This window comes from Orycteropus afer, unplaced genomic scaffold (genome assembly GCF_000298275.1).
Source record: "Orycteropus afer afer isolate SDZICR_OR568_19922 unplaced genomic scaffold, OryAfe1.0 scaffold00169, whole genome shotgun sequence".
Lineage (NCBI taxonomy): Eukaryota > Metazoa > Chordata > Mammalia > Tubulidentata > Orycteropodidae > Orycteropus > Orycteropus afer.
In genome coordinates, this window is record NW_006921756.1 from 1,852,050 (window position 1) to 1,867,237 (window position 15,188).

The 15,188-nt window shown below is 49.6% G+C and overlaps 2 protein-coding genes across 2 annotated transcripts in view; one reads left to right on the forward strand and one right to left on the reverse strand.

Moving 5' to 3' along the window:
* Positions 1-6,272, reverse strand: part of LOC103201916 (phosphatidylinositol 3-kinase regulatory subunit gamma) — a 379,666-nt gene extending 373,394 nt beyond the window's left edge. Inside the window, exon 1 of the mRNA XM_007946679.2 lies at positions 6,026-6,272. Within this exon, the coding sequence (XP_007944870.1) occupies positions 6,026-6,272 (247 nt within the window). The remainder of the gene's footprint in view (positions 1-6,025) is intronic.
* A 4,553-nt stretch (positions 6,273-10,825) lies between these two features.
* TSPAN1 (tetraspanin 1) lies at positions 10,826-14,695 on the forward strand. Its single transcript, XM_007946681.1, has 7 exons — positions 10,826-10,882; positions 13,319-13,525; positions 13,735-13,809; positions 13,926-14,024; positions 14,101-14,250; positions 14,358-14,441; positions 14,648-14,695. The coding sequence occupies exons 1-7, from the start codon at positions 10,826-10,828 to the stop codon at positions 14,693-14,695; spliced, it is 720 nt and encodes a 239-aa protein (XP_007944872.1).
* The last annotated feature ends 493 nt before the right edge of the window (positions 14,696-15,188 follow it).

A 15,188-nucleotide genomic window follows, 5' to 3' on the forward strand; every position in this document is an offset into this window, starting at 1 on the left:
TCCATAGCATACTTCAAAACCAAGCAAAGGAAGTTTAAGGCCTAAAGAGAGAACAGGATTTGTCAAAGGTCACACTGCAGGTCCAAGTAGGTACAACAGCAGGCAGGCAGGGAGAGAGAGGCAAATGGAGGTGTGAGTAGAGGTTGGGGCATAGGTGTCGAGCTGAATCCAAGGACAAGTAGCCAAGCAAGAGGACCTCCAACTGACATTGTCCCATTTCCCATGCCCAGCAGGGCCTGGCATATGTCTATCTCTGGAGCTGCTTCTTCTGGTTTCCTGAGTTTGCAGTGGTTTCCCAGAAATGCTAAGTAAACATCCCTGTTGTTTGCTGTGTAACCAGCCCCACAGATTAGACAAGGCTAATACCAAGTGCTGCCCAAAGTTGGTTCCTTCTGTAGAGATGTCCAGTTCCCCCAAGTATCACCCCATACAGGTACCATCCACAAGTTCCCCTGCCAGGGCCTTGCTGAGGATCCTGAACCCTATCACATGGGAGAGAGGTAGCTTTGGTGAGCACCACCTTGCTCACTGGTCAGCAGCATCTTTAGAGAGAGCTGACTTCTTCTAGCAGCTCCAAGAATTGTCCTATATGAAGTATGTTCTGCTTAGGACCGTTCTTAAAAAAAAAAAAAAAAAAAGCCAGACCTAGGTTGTCATTAGTGTGATGAGTCTTACTAACTTTTGGAAATGTCCTAGACTGATGTTAACACAAATCATTGGAGAGCTGGAGATGCTGGAGCCAGAATATTTTGCTACTTGATAAATTTTTCCTCTAGTTTATATATTTTCTTGGCTTATATAGTTCCTCTCTCCCTCTCCCCATCTCCCACCCTACTTCCCTCAGTCTCAGGGACCAAAAATGTGTCCACATGGATTAAATCAGTCTTCTGTCTGGTTTGCTGAAGGCATCTTACATAACCCTGAACTTCTATGTCTCAGGTTCTCTGCCTCTTCCTTCTCCACCTCAGAGTTGATGTGTGAACTCATTTGCCCATTCCCAGTTGGGAATCCTCTGGTTTAGACATCCACCTGAAGATAGGGGTTTCACTAATTGACTTCTCAAAACTTCCAGCTCAAGGATACTCTAACCTTGTGATTCTAGAAATGTAGAATTCTGAATTTCTAAAGAGTCTGTAACTCAGATTTTGCTATCCTAGAATTCTATGATTGTGGAAGGAGCTCTGGTAGCATAGTTCCTAAAGCATTGAACTGCTAACCAGAAGGCTGGCGGTTCAAACCCACCAGCCACTCCTCAGAAGGAAGGCTGGGAAACCTATTTCCGTAGTGATACTGCCTGGGAAATCCAAGGAGGGGTTGCTATGAGTTGTGGCCCATTCCTCGGCACATACAACGACAACAACATAATTGTGGATTCCTATGAATCTAAAATTTCACAATTTTGTGTATTATGCTTAATTAATTTTGTTGTTGACATAATGACAAGTCGGGATTCATTTGGCCTGGGGTTTTGTGTTTGTCTTCCAGAGGCTCAAGTTTCAGCTCTGGGCTCTCTTCTCTGAGTTCTCTGGAGGCTGAGGAAGGAGATGGCTAGACAGAAGGGTACCATTCCCACCTCTCCCATTGTTGCAGAGATAGTGCCCTGGGTAGCCCAGTTCCAGGCCCACCCTATCTTCCCATAAACCCCTCATTTGGACTCCAGTATCCGAGAATAGCAGGAAAAGCTGCTTTCTTCTCAACCCTTCCAGAAGCTTCCTTTCCTCCCTATCGTGCCCCAGGGCCCAGGGAAAGTTTACTGAGGGATCTGCTGGACACCGGGAGGAAAATGCAGGGGTAATTGGAGGGCAAGGTGCCAGAAACAGAGATTTGGGAGTTTCCCTAGGGGACCGTTCAGCCTTCCCCTAAGGTGAGGAAGGAAAAGAACCCGGAAGTGGAGCGTGGGTGGGAGTACCGCTAAGGGTGGGGTGGCCGGTGGTGGTGCATTGTGGGGCTGGAGCTAGACTTCCGGCAATTGATCCATTGGTGACTAGGAACCTCCTGCCTGGCGCCCCGGGGTAGGGGTGGGATGCGTCTAGTCTGGCCTCTAGTCACTGGTTGTGTGTTCCTGTGCCTGAGTCAGACGCCCAGGAAAACCCCCAGGGTGGGGGACGACGACGGAGTTCCTTCCCTAGAAAGGGCACTGAGGTCAAGAAAATGGCCAGGAATTTTAAAGGATCACACTGGCTGCTGGGGCGGAGCGGGGACTCGAACTCTGGGCTCCTGCCTTCAGCCCAAAGCTGTTCACCTATACTCCAAAGGGTCCCAGTATTATAAAATGTTTCTCCAAGCGGGAAGTTTGGCCAGACTCTAGGCTGGAGGGCGGGCCCGTCCAAGGCCGCCTTCCGGGAGCTGTCCAGACCCCTCCCCCAGCCCCACCATTTGGCCGAAGCTGCCAAACCCGATTTTCCGGTGGTTGCCCGAGGCGGTTGCTGGCTGGAGCGGGAAGCCCTCCTTCTGGCATGGCCCCCTCGGGCCACCGTCCCTCCTCCTCTAGCCTCCAAACCTAACCCCCACCGCGTGTTTCTGCCGCAGTTCTAGAGGGTGCAGCGCTTCCACCGCTTACTTCCTCCTCCACCTTCTGCCGTTGTCACCTGGGTTGCTCCTTAGGCCCTATGAGACATATGCTAGCACTGCTCCTCTCCAAGCCTCAATTTTCTCATCTATAGGTGGGGCACAGTGGCGTGCCTCCCAGGAGACGTGAATAGCAGCGGGCCGTGTTAGCACACTTAAATAGTAGGTTGTTAGTGCAGCGTTGGAAACACAGCCTAGGGTGTGAGAAGGAATCGCTACTCAGGAATTCTGGAGGTGTGGTTGTTGAGGTGAAGAGTCCAAGGAAAAGGGGTGTGCCCCCTTCTGGTCTCCTTAGCTTATGTTTTACCTAAGGGAAGAAAGCAGAGCAGACAAAGAGTCTGAGGAAATCATCCCAGACTTAGGCTCCCTGTTAAGTTTTCAGAGACCTGGTCACAATATAATGAAGCGCCAGTGTGGTTTATCTCTTTAATGTCCGTCAGCCATAACTTCACGACGAACTCCGCTGTCTTGTTCACTGCTGTATCTCCAGAGTTTAGCATACCCCTTGGCTCATAGCAGACACTCGATAGTTGTGGAATGAATGAATGAGTAAGTGGAGACTGACTGAGACAGAGCTTCAAATTGAAAAGCAGAAGCCGAGATGTCCTAGAGGCTGGAGACCAGCTAGGTTTGCTCACCTAGGCCAGAATCCCACACTGCCCAAGACCTGTCCTCTGGCCTGGAACTGAGATGTTCTCAGACTCTAGGCTATGGGAGAGTGAACTGTATCCAGCCATCCAGGGGTCTCCTGGATTGGGTTGGTGGGTGCCCTCTGGCTGCAGCTGCCTCTGGGAGCCTGGAGGGGGAGGAGAGCTGAAAACCTAGAGGGGGAGGGGCAGTGGAGGAGCCATCATTGCAGATAGATCTAAAAATAGCCACAAGAGATGATGTCATCGGGTTCCCACAGCTCAACACTCCCTTCGCAAATACACAGACAAACACACACAGACATGGGCATGGGTATGCACATGCAGTCATATAGGGTCTGGGTCTCAGGGCCAAGGGGGCAGGGAAGTCTGGTGAGTGTGTGTCTGTGTGCTGGGTTTGCATGAGTGTGTTTGCATGTGGCTGCATCTATATGCTTATGTACATGTGTTTTGATACATGCATATTTGTATGTGTCTGTACATTTGTAGGTATGTATATGGTGGTGTTACATGTGCCATGTGGGGGTCTGTGTGCATACGTGCATGCGTGTGTATATTTGTTGCATTGTGTGTCTGAGTCCACTTATGTTTACATGCCTGTCTGCATGTGTTTGTGGACTGTCATGTTTTTATGTGTATGGGCCCTCTTATAGGCCTAGGGCACCAGCCCCACCACCTTGCAACTGTGATTTAGGTTCACATCTGCCCCCTACCCCTGAGAAGCCATAGCCCCCACCCAGCACTGATGCCATGAAGTGTCAGTGAATTCTCTCGCTCCACCCCCCCTTCCTCCCCTCGGTCCTAGTCTCTGGCAAGCCTTGAAGTGGATGGACACAGACACAATTCATTTTTCCCTCACAGGCAGCAAAGGACATTAACCAGGCTTCCTGAACCCCAGAGGGCCAGGCCAAAGGTCCCAGGGTTTACTACCAACTTCAACCCTCAGGGAAGGGAGCCCTGGAACCACAGTCAGATCTTGAGACATTGGAACACACACTAACTAACCCATGCAAAAAAGCCACACAGAAACAGAATTCCACACAATATTCCCAGCCACTAAGACACAACTTCATGAAAACACATTCCATAGAAACCTAGTTACACCCGATGACACATGGGCACACACTCAGAAATCCAAATGGAAAATCCCCAAGCCTGAGAGCTTAGCACCCTTCCCCCTTTCTGGGCTCAACCTCAGTCTTGCCCTGCCCCCAAGAGCTCCAGCTCAGCTGCCAGTTCTGAAAAACAGTAACCTATCTTGGAGAGAGTTTTGGGGTCTGAAAGTAGTACTCCCTCCTTAGAGGCCAGCCGTTCCCACTCTCTCCTCCTTCAGGCTGTTTCTCATTCCTCTCCTGACCTTCATTCCTCTTGTCAGGGCCTGTACCCCCTCTCTGAGGGCCTTGGTGGTACAGTGGTTAAGCATTTGGCTGCTAATCAGAAGGTTACCAGTTCAAACCCACCAGCAGTTCCACAGGATAAAGATGTAACAGTCTGTTTCTGTAAAGATTACAATCTTAGAAACCCTATGGGGGCAGTTCTACTCTGTCCTACAGGGTTGCTATGAATCAGAATTGGACTGCAAGAGTTGGAATAGACTCAACAGCAATGAGTTTGGTTTGGTTGGGCTTGGTTTGGTTTGCCCTCTCTCTCCAAGTACCCTCACAAACACACTGTGGCACACGCAGCCAGCCCCAGAGGTATTTTTTATTACAGAGGCATACTTAGCCATAGGTCTGCTTATATTAAAGGAGCCCTGGTGGCACAGTGGTTAAAGCCCTCAGCTGCTAACCAGAAGGTCAGAGGGAGAAAGATGTGGCAATCTGCTTCCATAAACATTTACAGCCTTTAAAAACCCTATGGGGGAGTTTTACTCAACGGCACATAACAACAACATAGAGTCACTATGAATTGGAATTGGGTCTATGGCAGTGGGTTTGGTTTTGGTGGTCTGCTTATAGTCCTATTCTTGTGGTCTCATGCACACATACATTCTTGGGCACACACACCAGCAGCTACACCTACACACTGACCATGACAGGCACACCGAGAGACAAACACCTCACACTCACGTGGTTACATCTTGCATCAGTGAAGTCTGAGTTTCGTCCTGTCACTTTGATCTGTGCCTCCACTTTCCTCCCTAAGGAGCTGGCTCCTATAACTTGATGTCTAAGGAGACCCTTCTCCTTGCGTAGATGAGAATGCAAGGCAGGTGGGCCCCCTATGTCACAGGGCAAATGAAGTTCTAAGGCCAAAGATAGATGATGTGTGCTGCTGACCTTGTCTTGTCCTTCTGTCTAATTATGATCCTGTTGCTATCACTGAAGTCTTTCCCCGGGAGAATTCAGCTCCAACCTTGCCCTCACACCCTGCATACCCAACTGAAAACACTTCAGAGTAGAGTAAGGCAGTTGGAACAGAAATGCCTTATTCATCCGTTCATCATCTATGGCCCATGGGAAAGGCAGATCTGGAGCAAGTTGAGCTTCTGGCATTTCTAGAGGATCAGAAAGCTCCCCGGGTGGCAGAGGTATCTGAGAACTGAAAAGAGGAATAAGAGGGAAGGGTATGAGGAAGGCTGCAGCACTGGAAGCTCCACTGCCCCTCGGATTCACCCACCTCCCCAAACTCTCTGCTTCCAGCCTTTCCATCCTCCATTAAGGCTTTCAGCCTTTGAGATGCCTGCCATCAAGACCCAACCATACCTTTGGGGTAGTATTTAGCAGGATTTGTTCTCTAGAGGGGTCTACGCAGGGATTTCCGCAGCTCTGGTTTTCCAACCCCTCACCTAGGTGGGGCCTTCTACTAACCTCGAGGTGGGAGGATCCACACGCTGGTAGTGGCAGTGTGGGTGTTGGTGTTGATATCAGCGGCCATGGTGCCAAGATTGATGGCTGCAATGGTGGCAGCTGGGCTTTGGGGGTTTTGCCGGTGCCTTCTGCGACTACACTTGAACATCCTGGGGAACCGGGTCCCTGGTCGGCGTGCACCTGGCCTGCGGTAGGGAGAACTCAGGCCCGGGGGCCGAGGGGCACGGATAGGATGAGAGGGCCCCATGGGATTGGGAGCTGCTACAGTGTGTCTGAGGGGTGCCACTGGACAGGACAGCTGAGACCTTTATGACATAGAGAGTTTGCATAAGGATGGTACTCAAAGATCTTGGCCCCCAGTCCCTCCCCATGGGTCAGCTCCCTCCCATTCCTCTCCAGGGGTCCAGCCCAAGAGCCAGCCCAAGAGCCGGATGACTTCATGTTGGCCCTTTGGGAAAAGGAGCTCTGAGTAGGAGGAAAATCACTCCTTCACTTCCTCATTCATCCACATGAGCAATATTAACAATATTTATTGATCACTTACCACGTGCCAGACACTGTGCTGAATACTTTACAATATTTAACTTCACAACAACCCTACAAGGAGGTTCCATCATTATCCCTATTTTATATATAAAGAAACTGAGGTGCATGAGGTAAAGTCACACAGAGGCAGGGAGGAGTTCAAATTCAGGACAGCTACCTGGAACATTTAACTCTTGTTATTCTGCACTTAATCATCAACTCATTTAGAAGATGCTTACTGGAGACCAGGAACATAGATGAATGTGACCTCGTCTCAGTTCTTCCAGAAATGGAGGTGAAAGCCACGTGGACAATCAATGCAGGTGGAGGTACCTAGATCCATTGAGGATGCAAGAGGTGCCGACTTTGGGTTCAAACCCTTTATTGTAGGAGTAAGGAGAGTGAAAGGCTCTGCCTGTCTTTGCACTGAGTTGCTCTAAGGCTTTGGACTTGCCCCTTCCCCCTCCTTACCTCAGTGCCCTCTCCTCCTTCTCCTTGTCCTTCTCCCTCTCCCACCACTTAAAGGCCCCCTTCCAAGCCTCTGCCTTCTCTCTGTCCTTGCAGGAGATTGTTGGGAGACTGTGGGGCTCTAAGTACCACCCACACAGACCACACACATCCTCTACTCTCTTGCCTTTATTCCTGCCACCCTGAGTATTAGAAAATGACCTTACCCCCATCAACTCCAGTCACCAGGCCTAGAAGCTCAACTGCCCATGCACCTCTGCTTCCTTTGGTCCCTGACTGAGGCTTCCTCTTCAGCTCCTTCTGGAAGCTAACCCCTCCTAATTCCTTAGAGATTCCATCAGTGAAGATAGTCAGCTCAGTGGTTAAGACTCTAGGCTTGGTTTGAATCCTGACTCTGTCACAAGCTGTATGATCATGGCAAGTTACTTAAACTTTCTATGTTTCCATTTCTTTATATTTAAAATGATAAAAAGAGAATCTATCTCATAGGATTGGTGTGGAGGGAAAAAAAAGGACTAAATATCTATAACGCACTTAAAACAAATATTAGTGTTATTAGCCCATCTCTCCTATTTCTTCAACTGCCTCCTCCCATTATACAAACAAAACAAAACCCCACTTCCTCCATCCCATACTTCCTCTGGCTATGACTCTCTCCTCTCTGACTTTCTCAGTCTGTGGTTATTCCCTTAATAATGCCCCAGAGCGAGAAGAAAATCTCATTTAAAAACTCCGTAACTGTTCTGTGTATGCTCTGTAAGAATTTCCAGGTATATAGTACAGCTGACAAGGGACAAGGCTGTAGTCACTTCTTGGCCACAGCCAGCTACCCAGAGGGAGTGAGTAGTTGGACCTGTGGGCTTGGAACCATGGTCTCAGGGAACATCAAGCTCAATTGACATAACCATGGTCTCAGGGGACATCAAGCTCAATTGACATAACATACTACACAAAAACATTGTTCCACATCCTACTTCGGGCAGTAGCAACTGCAATTTTGAAAGCTTGCAAGTAGCCATCCAGATGCAATAATGGGTGTCTCCTTGTCCAGAGCAAAGAAGAATGAAGAAAACCAAAGACACATGAAAATGATTAGTCCAAGGAACTGGTACACCATGCAATTCTCAGCCTATATGACTATGAAATCAGAAGAACTAGTAGGTGCCCAGCTACCACTGTCAACCACCCAGAGGGATATCTATGTGTAGGAGATCCTGGATGGAGTAGGAGAGCAGGAGAACAGTATGGAACAAAACTCAAAATCATTAAAAAAAAAAAAAAAAAAAGGACCAGTTTTGCTGGTCTGATAGAGTCGGTGGAACCCCTGAGACTATGGCCCGTAGCTGCCCTTGAGGTCTGGAATTGAACTCACTCCTGTGGCTTCCAGCCAAACAAAAGACAGGCATATGAGCTGAACATTTACATGGTAGATACACTCCTTGGAGAGATCAATCATGGGAGAATAGAAGGACAGCATATGCACAGGGAGACAGGTGTGTATGGGGGAGACAGGAGTGCATGGAAGAGGATATAGGGAAGAGGTAATTATGGGGAGGAAGTGGGAAGAGAGCTATTGCATTGTAAGAGATTGCAGTCAATTTCATGAGGCAAAGTATGTGAACTGCTTTATGAAAAATTAATTTTCTTTGTAAACTTTCACCCTAATCACAATAAAAGTTTTATTTAAAAAAACCTCCCTAACTATTCTATCATACAGACCAAGAAACAGAGACTTGAAACCAAGTCTAAATAATATCCCAAGGGTCTCACAGCTAATAAATGACAAAACTAGGATTCCAACACCTGATCTGAATGCCTATAAAGCTGGAACTTCCCCTGTACCGGTACATCAAGAGTGTTGGCAAGAAAATGGGACAGGCAGGCAGGGAAGGATGAACGGAAATGGAGATTGCAGTCTTACAAGGGGATGATGATTCCTTTGTTGGACCATGGTGCCACCTCCTGGCAGAAAGGGAAAAGGTGGCCAGAGAGAGGTGGTTGTTATGTGCCGTCGAGTCGGCCCCGACTCAGAGCGACCCCTCCTTGGGTTTCTGAGGCAATATCACTACAGAAGTAGATTGCCCAGTCTTCCTTCCAAGGAGTGGCTGGGGGTTTGAACAACCAGCCTTCAACAGACTCAAAAGAGGGGGAAAAAAAAGGGTAGGGAAGGAGAAAGAGAAAGACAGGTGAAGGGAGGATAAAGATGGGGAACTTGGGATTTCATGCAGGGGTAAGGTCTGAAAGGTATTTGCTACTTGTTGTTGTTGTTGTTATGTGCCGTCGAGTCAGCCCTGACTCATAGTGACCCCTCCTTGGGTTTCCGAGGCAGTATCACTACGGAAGTAGGATTGCCCAACCTTCCTTCCGAGGAGTGGCTGGTGGGTTTGAACCGTGAGCCATCTGGTTAGCAGGCAAGTGTCTTAGCCACTATCCTACCAGAGCTCAAAAGAACATAAATCAAACCCACTGCCATCAGGTGCATCCTACTCATTGTGACCCTATAGGACAGAGTAGAGCTGTCTCATAGGGTTTCCAAAGCTGTAAATCTTTTACAAAAGCAGACTGCCTCATCTTTCTCCCACAGAGCAGCTGGTGGGTTTGAACCATTGACCTTTATGATTAGCAACTCAATCCCTTAACCACTGAACCATCAGAGCTCCTAGGAGAGGGAGCAAAGGCTGCCAAACCAAGAGTTCTGCGTGTGTGTGTGTGTGTGTGTGTGTGTATGTGAGAGAGAGAGAGAGGAGAGAGGGACTTGTTCTGCTGTTTCTGGGAGTCAGTCCACAAAGAGTTCAGCGTGTGTGTGTTTGGATACTCACAAACACTAGCAGGTGTTTAAGTATGTATCTGTGTATTCGATATGTGAATATATGGATGACAGCTTGGGCAGATGTGTGCCTATGAGCACATGGAGTATGTATGAATATATTAGCAGAGGTAATAAGCATACGTTCACTATTGTGGTGGAGGGCACACAGAAGCTCTGGGGGCCACTTGCCCCATTCCCAGACCTCCTCCATTCCAAAGACCAGAAGCATTGTCCATGGTTGGTGTTGTCCATGGTTGGCATTGCTAGGCGGAGGCTAGCTGCTGCCGTGGCTGTGGCTGTGGGGACAGAACTCCAGGCAGCAGGGGGCAGCAGGGGCAAGAGGAGGCGGACTGACTGAGGGTGGGGCAGGCAGGCGGGCAGAAGGCGCCCTTTAAAGCGTCTGCCCCGCCTGTAGGTGAGCAGTGGTGTATGAGAGCCAGCCCCGTCCCTTTGCCTGCCCACTCAGTGGCAGCTTACTGGAGCTGTTGTCCCCTCCCAAGCCTCAGCTGATTTCTCATCCAGAACTCAAGCTGCTGAGATCCCTGAACAGGTGATGGCATAGGATAAGGATTATCCTATAAAGAGAAATCAACCTAGAAATAGGTTTGGGTGCTGGAAGGGCTACAGGGAGGGTCCTAAAAAGTCTGGGGCTGGTTTGGAGAGGGATCCAAGGTATACAGGTGCCAGGGAAGGATGTAGAGGGACTTGAACTTCGGATGTCAGACTTGGGGTACCTGTGAAGGAATCTAGAATGTTAGAATCTCAGAGTGTCAGGTGCTAGCAGAGGACTTAGGCAGTGTAGAAGGATATGGGTGTTGGGATGTGGGTTGGGGGGAGCCCTTAGGTGTCAAAGTCTGGGTGCAGGAAGCTTGATAAGATATGGATGGGTCCAGGGTGCTAGGGTCTGGCATGTCAGGATCCAGATGCCAGGGACAGCCCAATTTGTGGGGAGTGGGGGAAGACACTAACTCACATATGTCTGCCTCCTAGGAGCCACCATGCAGTGCTTCAACTTCCTTAAGACCATGATGGTCCTCTTCAATTTGCTCATCTTTGTAAGTATGAGGGTTGTGGGCTCTTTGGGGCTCCTTACAAGAGCAGGGTACAACCTGAGCAGAGTGCAAACTAGGAAATGGGAGACTTCTTTGCAAAGACACTGTTCTAAAAGTTTCTCCTTATGAGTAGGGTGTACAGGACCCCCAAATGCTGAGTCCTGATCCCAGTAGTAGCCAGGCTGCTGCACAGGGAGGAGTGGAGATGCTTAGTGGCATCCCCTCCCCTCCAAGAAGCTTCAGCCTAAGATTAGAGCAAGGTAGAATGGAGCACACTAGCTCATTGTCCGCTTTTTGTAGGTATTGGGAAGGTAGAGAGGGGAAGGGGTTTGCTTATGGTCGCTTAGTGTAGAAGGGAATTCAGTGGCCTCTGTATTCTGGGAAGCTGAAAGGGGAGAGGGCCCAGGGACATCAAAGAGCCCAGCCAAGAACAGAGGGTCTACTTCAAACAGCGCTTATTCATTCCATAAACATTTATTGTCTATAACTCTGTGTGAGTGCTGGGGTCGCAGATGAGCAAGGTTTTTCTCTGCCCTTAAGTATCTCACATCCAGCAAGGCATACAAGTATGTCAGGGCTTGGCACAGGAACTATGGGGACCCATAATAGGAACTTGAACCCAGTCTGGTCAAAGAAGGCTTCCTGGAGGAAATAACTGAGGCTGGGAATTTGCACTAGTGGGTGGAGGTAGGGGGGTGTAAAACAAGCATAAAGGCCTAGAGGTAATGAAACCAGATACTGCTAAGAAAACCAGGAACAGATTGCATAGGGCATGTTCAAGGAAGCTGAGCAATGAGGCGTGAACCCTGGAGATGCAGAGAAGTGGACAAAGGACAAAGCTCTCAAATGGTAGCTGAGGGGTAAGGGGCAAGGGAGACAGAGGTCTTAGAGATGATGACCATGTCTCTGACATGAATATCTGGGGGATGTCCCAAAGGTACATGTATAAACAGAAGGGGGTGCAACTCAGATCTGAGCTGGACATGGATATTTGAAAGTCGTGTGCACATAGATGGTCAATGAAACCTGGGTGTAGGTGGGAGTACTCAAGGACAGTGAATTTTGGGAAATACCAACATACAAGGGATGAGCAGAGGAATAGTTACCACAAAGGAGATGGAGAAGCAGCAGTGGGAGAGGAGGAAGGAAAGCAAGGAGAGTGAGATATGAGGTCAAAGGGGATTAAGCCCTGAGGAGCCACTGGATTTAGCACAGGATGTCACCAGAGATCTCAGAACCATACTAGAGTGGCTTATAGTAAGTAAACAATGAGGATGAAAACACTGGCATGTAGATGAGTTTGGAGACACTGGGCTGTGGTAGGTAGACTGACTCTGACGTGGTCTGTGCCTTGGGCTTCCAGGAGCTAGTCTTTTATTCATGTATCTGAAGGGGCAACAAGATCCCAGAGAGTTGGAGATCAGGGGCTCTGGCTCGAGGGGGTTAAAGGCAAATCCGGTTTGATATCTGGCCCCTGTTGCCTAGGCCTTGCCAGGCTGGGCAGGGCAAGGTAGGGCAGGTTTGAGACTCCTTGAAACTTGATCCTGTGGGCTGGAAGCCCAGCATTCTGTTCTTAGGCAAACATGCCTGGGACCCAGCCACAATCTGCCACCTCACTCTTGGTTTCAGCCTCAGTTTCTGTAGCTGGAAGATGGGATCTGGGTACCAAGGGCATGTGAAGCTGATTCACCTGCTGAGATTTTGAGTCAGCAAAGCTTTGATCCAAGAGCTGTGGGAGGTGGGCAATGACCTCCCCACCTGGTCTGCAGATTCTCTCTGAGGTTTGGAATTTAGCAGAAGAGCCTCTAAGAGAGGCTCTGGCTATACTCTCCATCTGGTACCTCAGTTTCCTCTTGTGAAGCAAGGCGAGGTCTAGGTCGGATGATGGGCAGGCCTGGAATCATATTCTGGCAGCAAGCCAAATGGGGCCTAGTTTTGATGTCCCTTCTCCTCAACTACCACACTCTCCAAGGTTAGGAGCAGGTGTAAACTTCAGCCCCGCCTTTGTTGCTATGGTGACTGTTTTGCCTGCTCAGTGCCCTGTTCCCGCCTATCCTATCAGAAGTGTTCCAGGCACCCATAGCATGAAAAGGAAAGGGGCTGGGTCCTTATCTGCCTGTTCCATTCCTAGCTCTGTAGCAGGGACCTGGCAGTATATGAGAAAGAGCCCTGCCTCTCTCTCCACCATTATGGACATTTATAGAACTCCCCCAGTTCCATTTATATCTGCCCAGGTGTACAGCATAGCGCTGACCATGGATGTCCCAGCTCCCATCTTTCTGGCTCTAGAGGATGTTTCCTTCCCTGCAGGATGAGTTTCTAGACTTGTTAGCCTACAAAGGAGAAATTTTCTAGGTTCCAATCTCCTTGTCTCAACTGTGTCGTAGGGAGCTGCTTGCCAACATTGTTTCAAGTCCTGTCTAACCTCTCTGTTCCCAGCTGTGTGGTGTGGCTCTGCTGGCTGTGGGCATCTGGGTGTCAGTTGATGGGGCATCCTTCCTGAAGATCTTTGGGCCACTGTCGTCCAGTGCCATGCAGTTTGTCAACGTGGGCTACTTCCTCATTGCGGCCGGTGCTGTGCTCCTTGCTCTTGGTTTCCTGGGCTGCTACGGTGCTCAGACGGAGAACAAGTGTGTCCTCATGATGGTGTGTAAAACCCAGTTCCAGAAGCCTGTGACCAAAGCCCAGGGTCCCCTTACCCTTGACACCAGGCCCTGGAGATCCCCAAACCCTGCTCTGGACTCCAGGGGCCTCAGCAAAAGGGGACATTGCCTCATTTTTACAGGGGGTGGGCTAGGGCAAGGAGGGCACAAAGGATTGTCTCACTAAAATTCAGACCCTTGTTCCCCACTCAGTTCTTCTCCATCCTCCTCATCATCTTCATTGCTGAGGTTGCAGCTGCTGTGGTTGCCTTGGTGTACACCACAATGGTGAGGAGCTGGCATGGGGCAAGGGGGGCAGATTAGGCAAAGCCCTGAAAGTGGTCATGGCCTATGAATGGCTACCTTCCCTATCAGCCCCTAAACAATGGCCTGTCCCAACCCAGGCTGAGAACTTCCTGACGTTGCTAGTTGTGCCTGCCATCAAGAAAGACTATGGTCACCAGCCAGACTTCTCCCAAGTGTGGAACAGCACCATGGAAGGGGTAAGGTGGGCTGGGGGAGATTTTTTGGGAAAGGAGAAGGAGGCAAGGCCCCACTGACTCCCCTTCTTGTCTCTAGCTCAAGTGCTGTGGCTTCACCAACTACACAGATTTTGAGGGCTCTCCCTACTTCATGGAAAACAATGCCTTTCCCCCATATTGTTGCAACACCAACACCACAGCCAATAGTACCTGCACCATGGAGAAGGCTAAGAAGGATGCTGTGCAGGTGCGGAGCTGGCAGGGAAGGGCAGGAGGCTTCTTTGCTAGCCTCTGAGTGCTGAATGGGGTTGGGGGGCAGCTACTGACTATGGATGCTCTATTCTCTCCCCCAAGGGTTGCTTCAATCAGCTGCTTTATGACATCAGAACCAATGCAGTCACTGTGGGTGGTGTGGCAGCTGGAATTGGGGCCCTAGAGGTAAGGGGATGAGAAGGCTGGAGCTGGAATACTCCCACTGGGCCCTGGGGTAGAAGCTGTTTGACCCATCACTGAGGCCTTTCTGGAGATGACAGACTTCTAACAGAGCTCCATGTAAGAGGGCTGTCTGGGAAGCAGGAGACTAAAGTTTCAGGAGCCGATCATCTGATCTTGCCCCTTCATCTCTCCCTGTTCTTCCCCACCAGCTGGCTGCCATGATTGTGTCCATGTATCTGTACTGCAATCTGAAATAAGTCTACTTCTGCCGCCGCCACCACTCCTGCCACGTGGGGACTGGAAGGAGGCACTCTGGCACCACCAAGGGTGGGACAGGAGCTAATACTGTTGTTACCTGGGCCAGGGTGGACCCAGCCTTGCTGCTCCGGACTTGGGACTAAATAGGGACCACCCCTTTCAGGTTGTCCCTGATATTTCCTTCCAATGGTGAGGTTGAAGCCCACCTCTCCCAGAGCCTCTAAGGTAGCCAGTTCTCTTGCCCATTCTCCCAGTCTGTTCCTTAAACCCTTGACACCTTCTCTGGCAAGGGAAGCCTCTTGGTGAACCCAGTACTCTACTGGGGGATAAGAGAAAGGTGTCCTACAACCTGGCAATATGTGAAATTAGGTGAGCCACTGGATGGATATGTGGAAGAGACTTCAGAGTTTATAAATCAATTAAAATATTTCTATTTGGATTCTTTTTGTATATCCTTGGAGTGAGGAGCTCATCTTGTGTGAACTAGCCTCA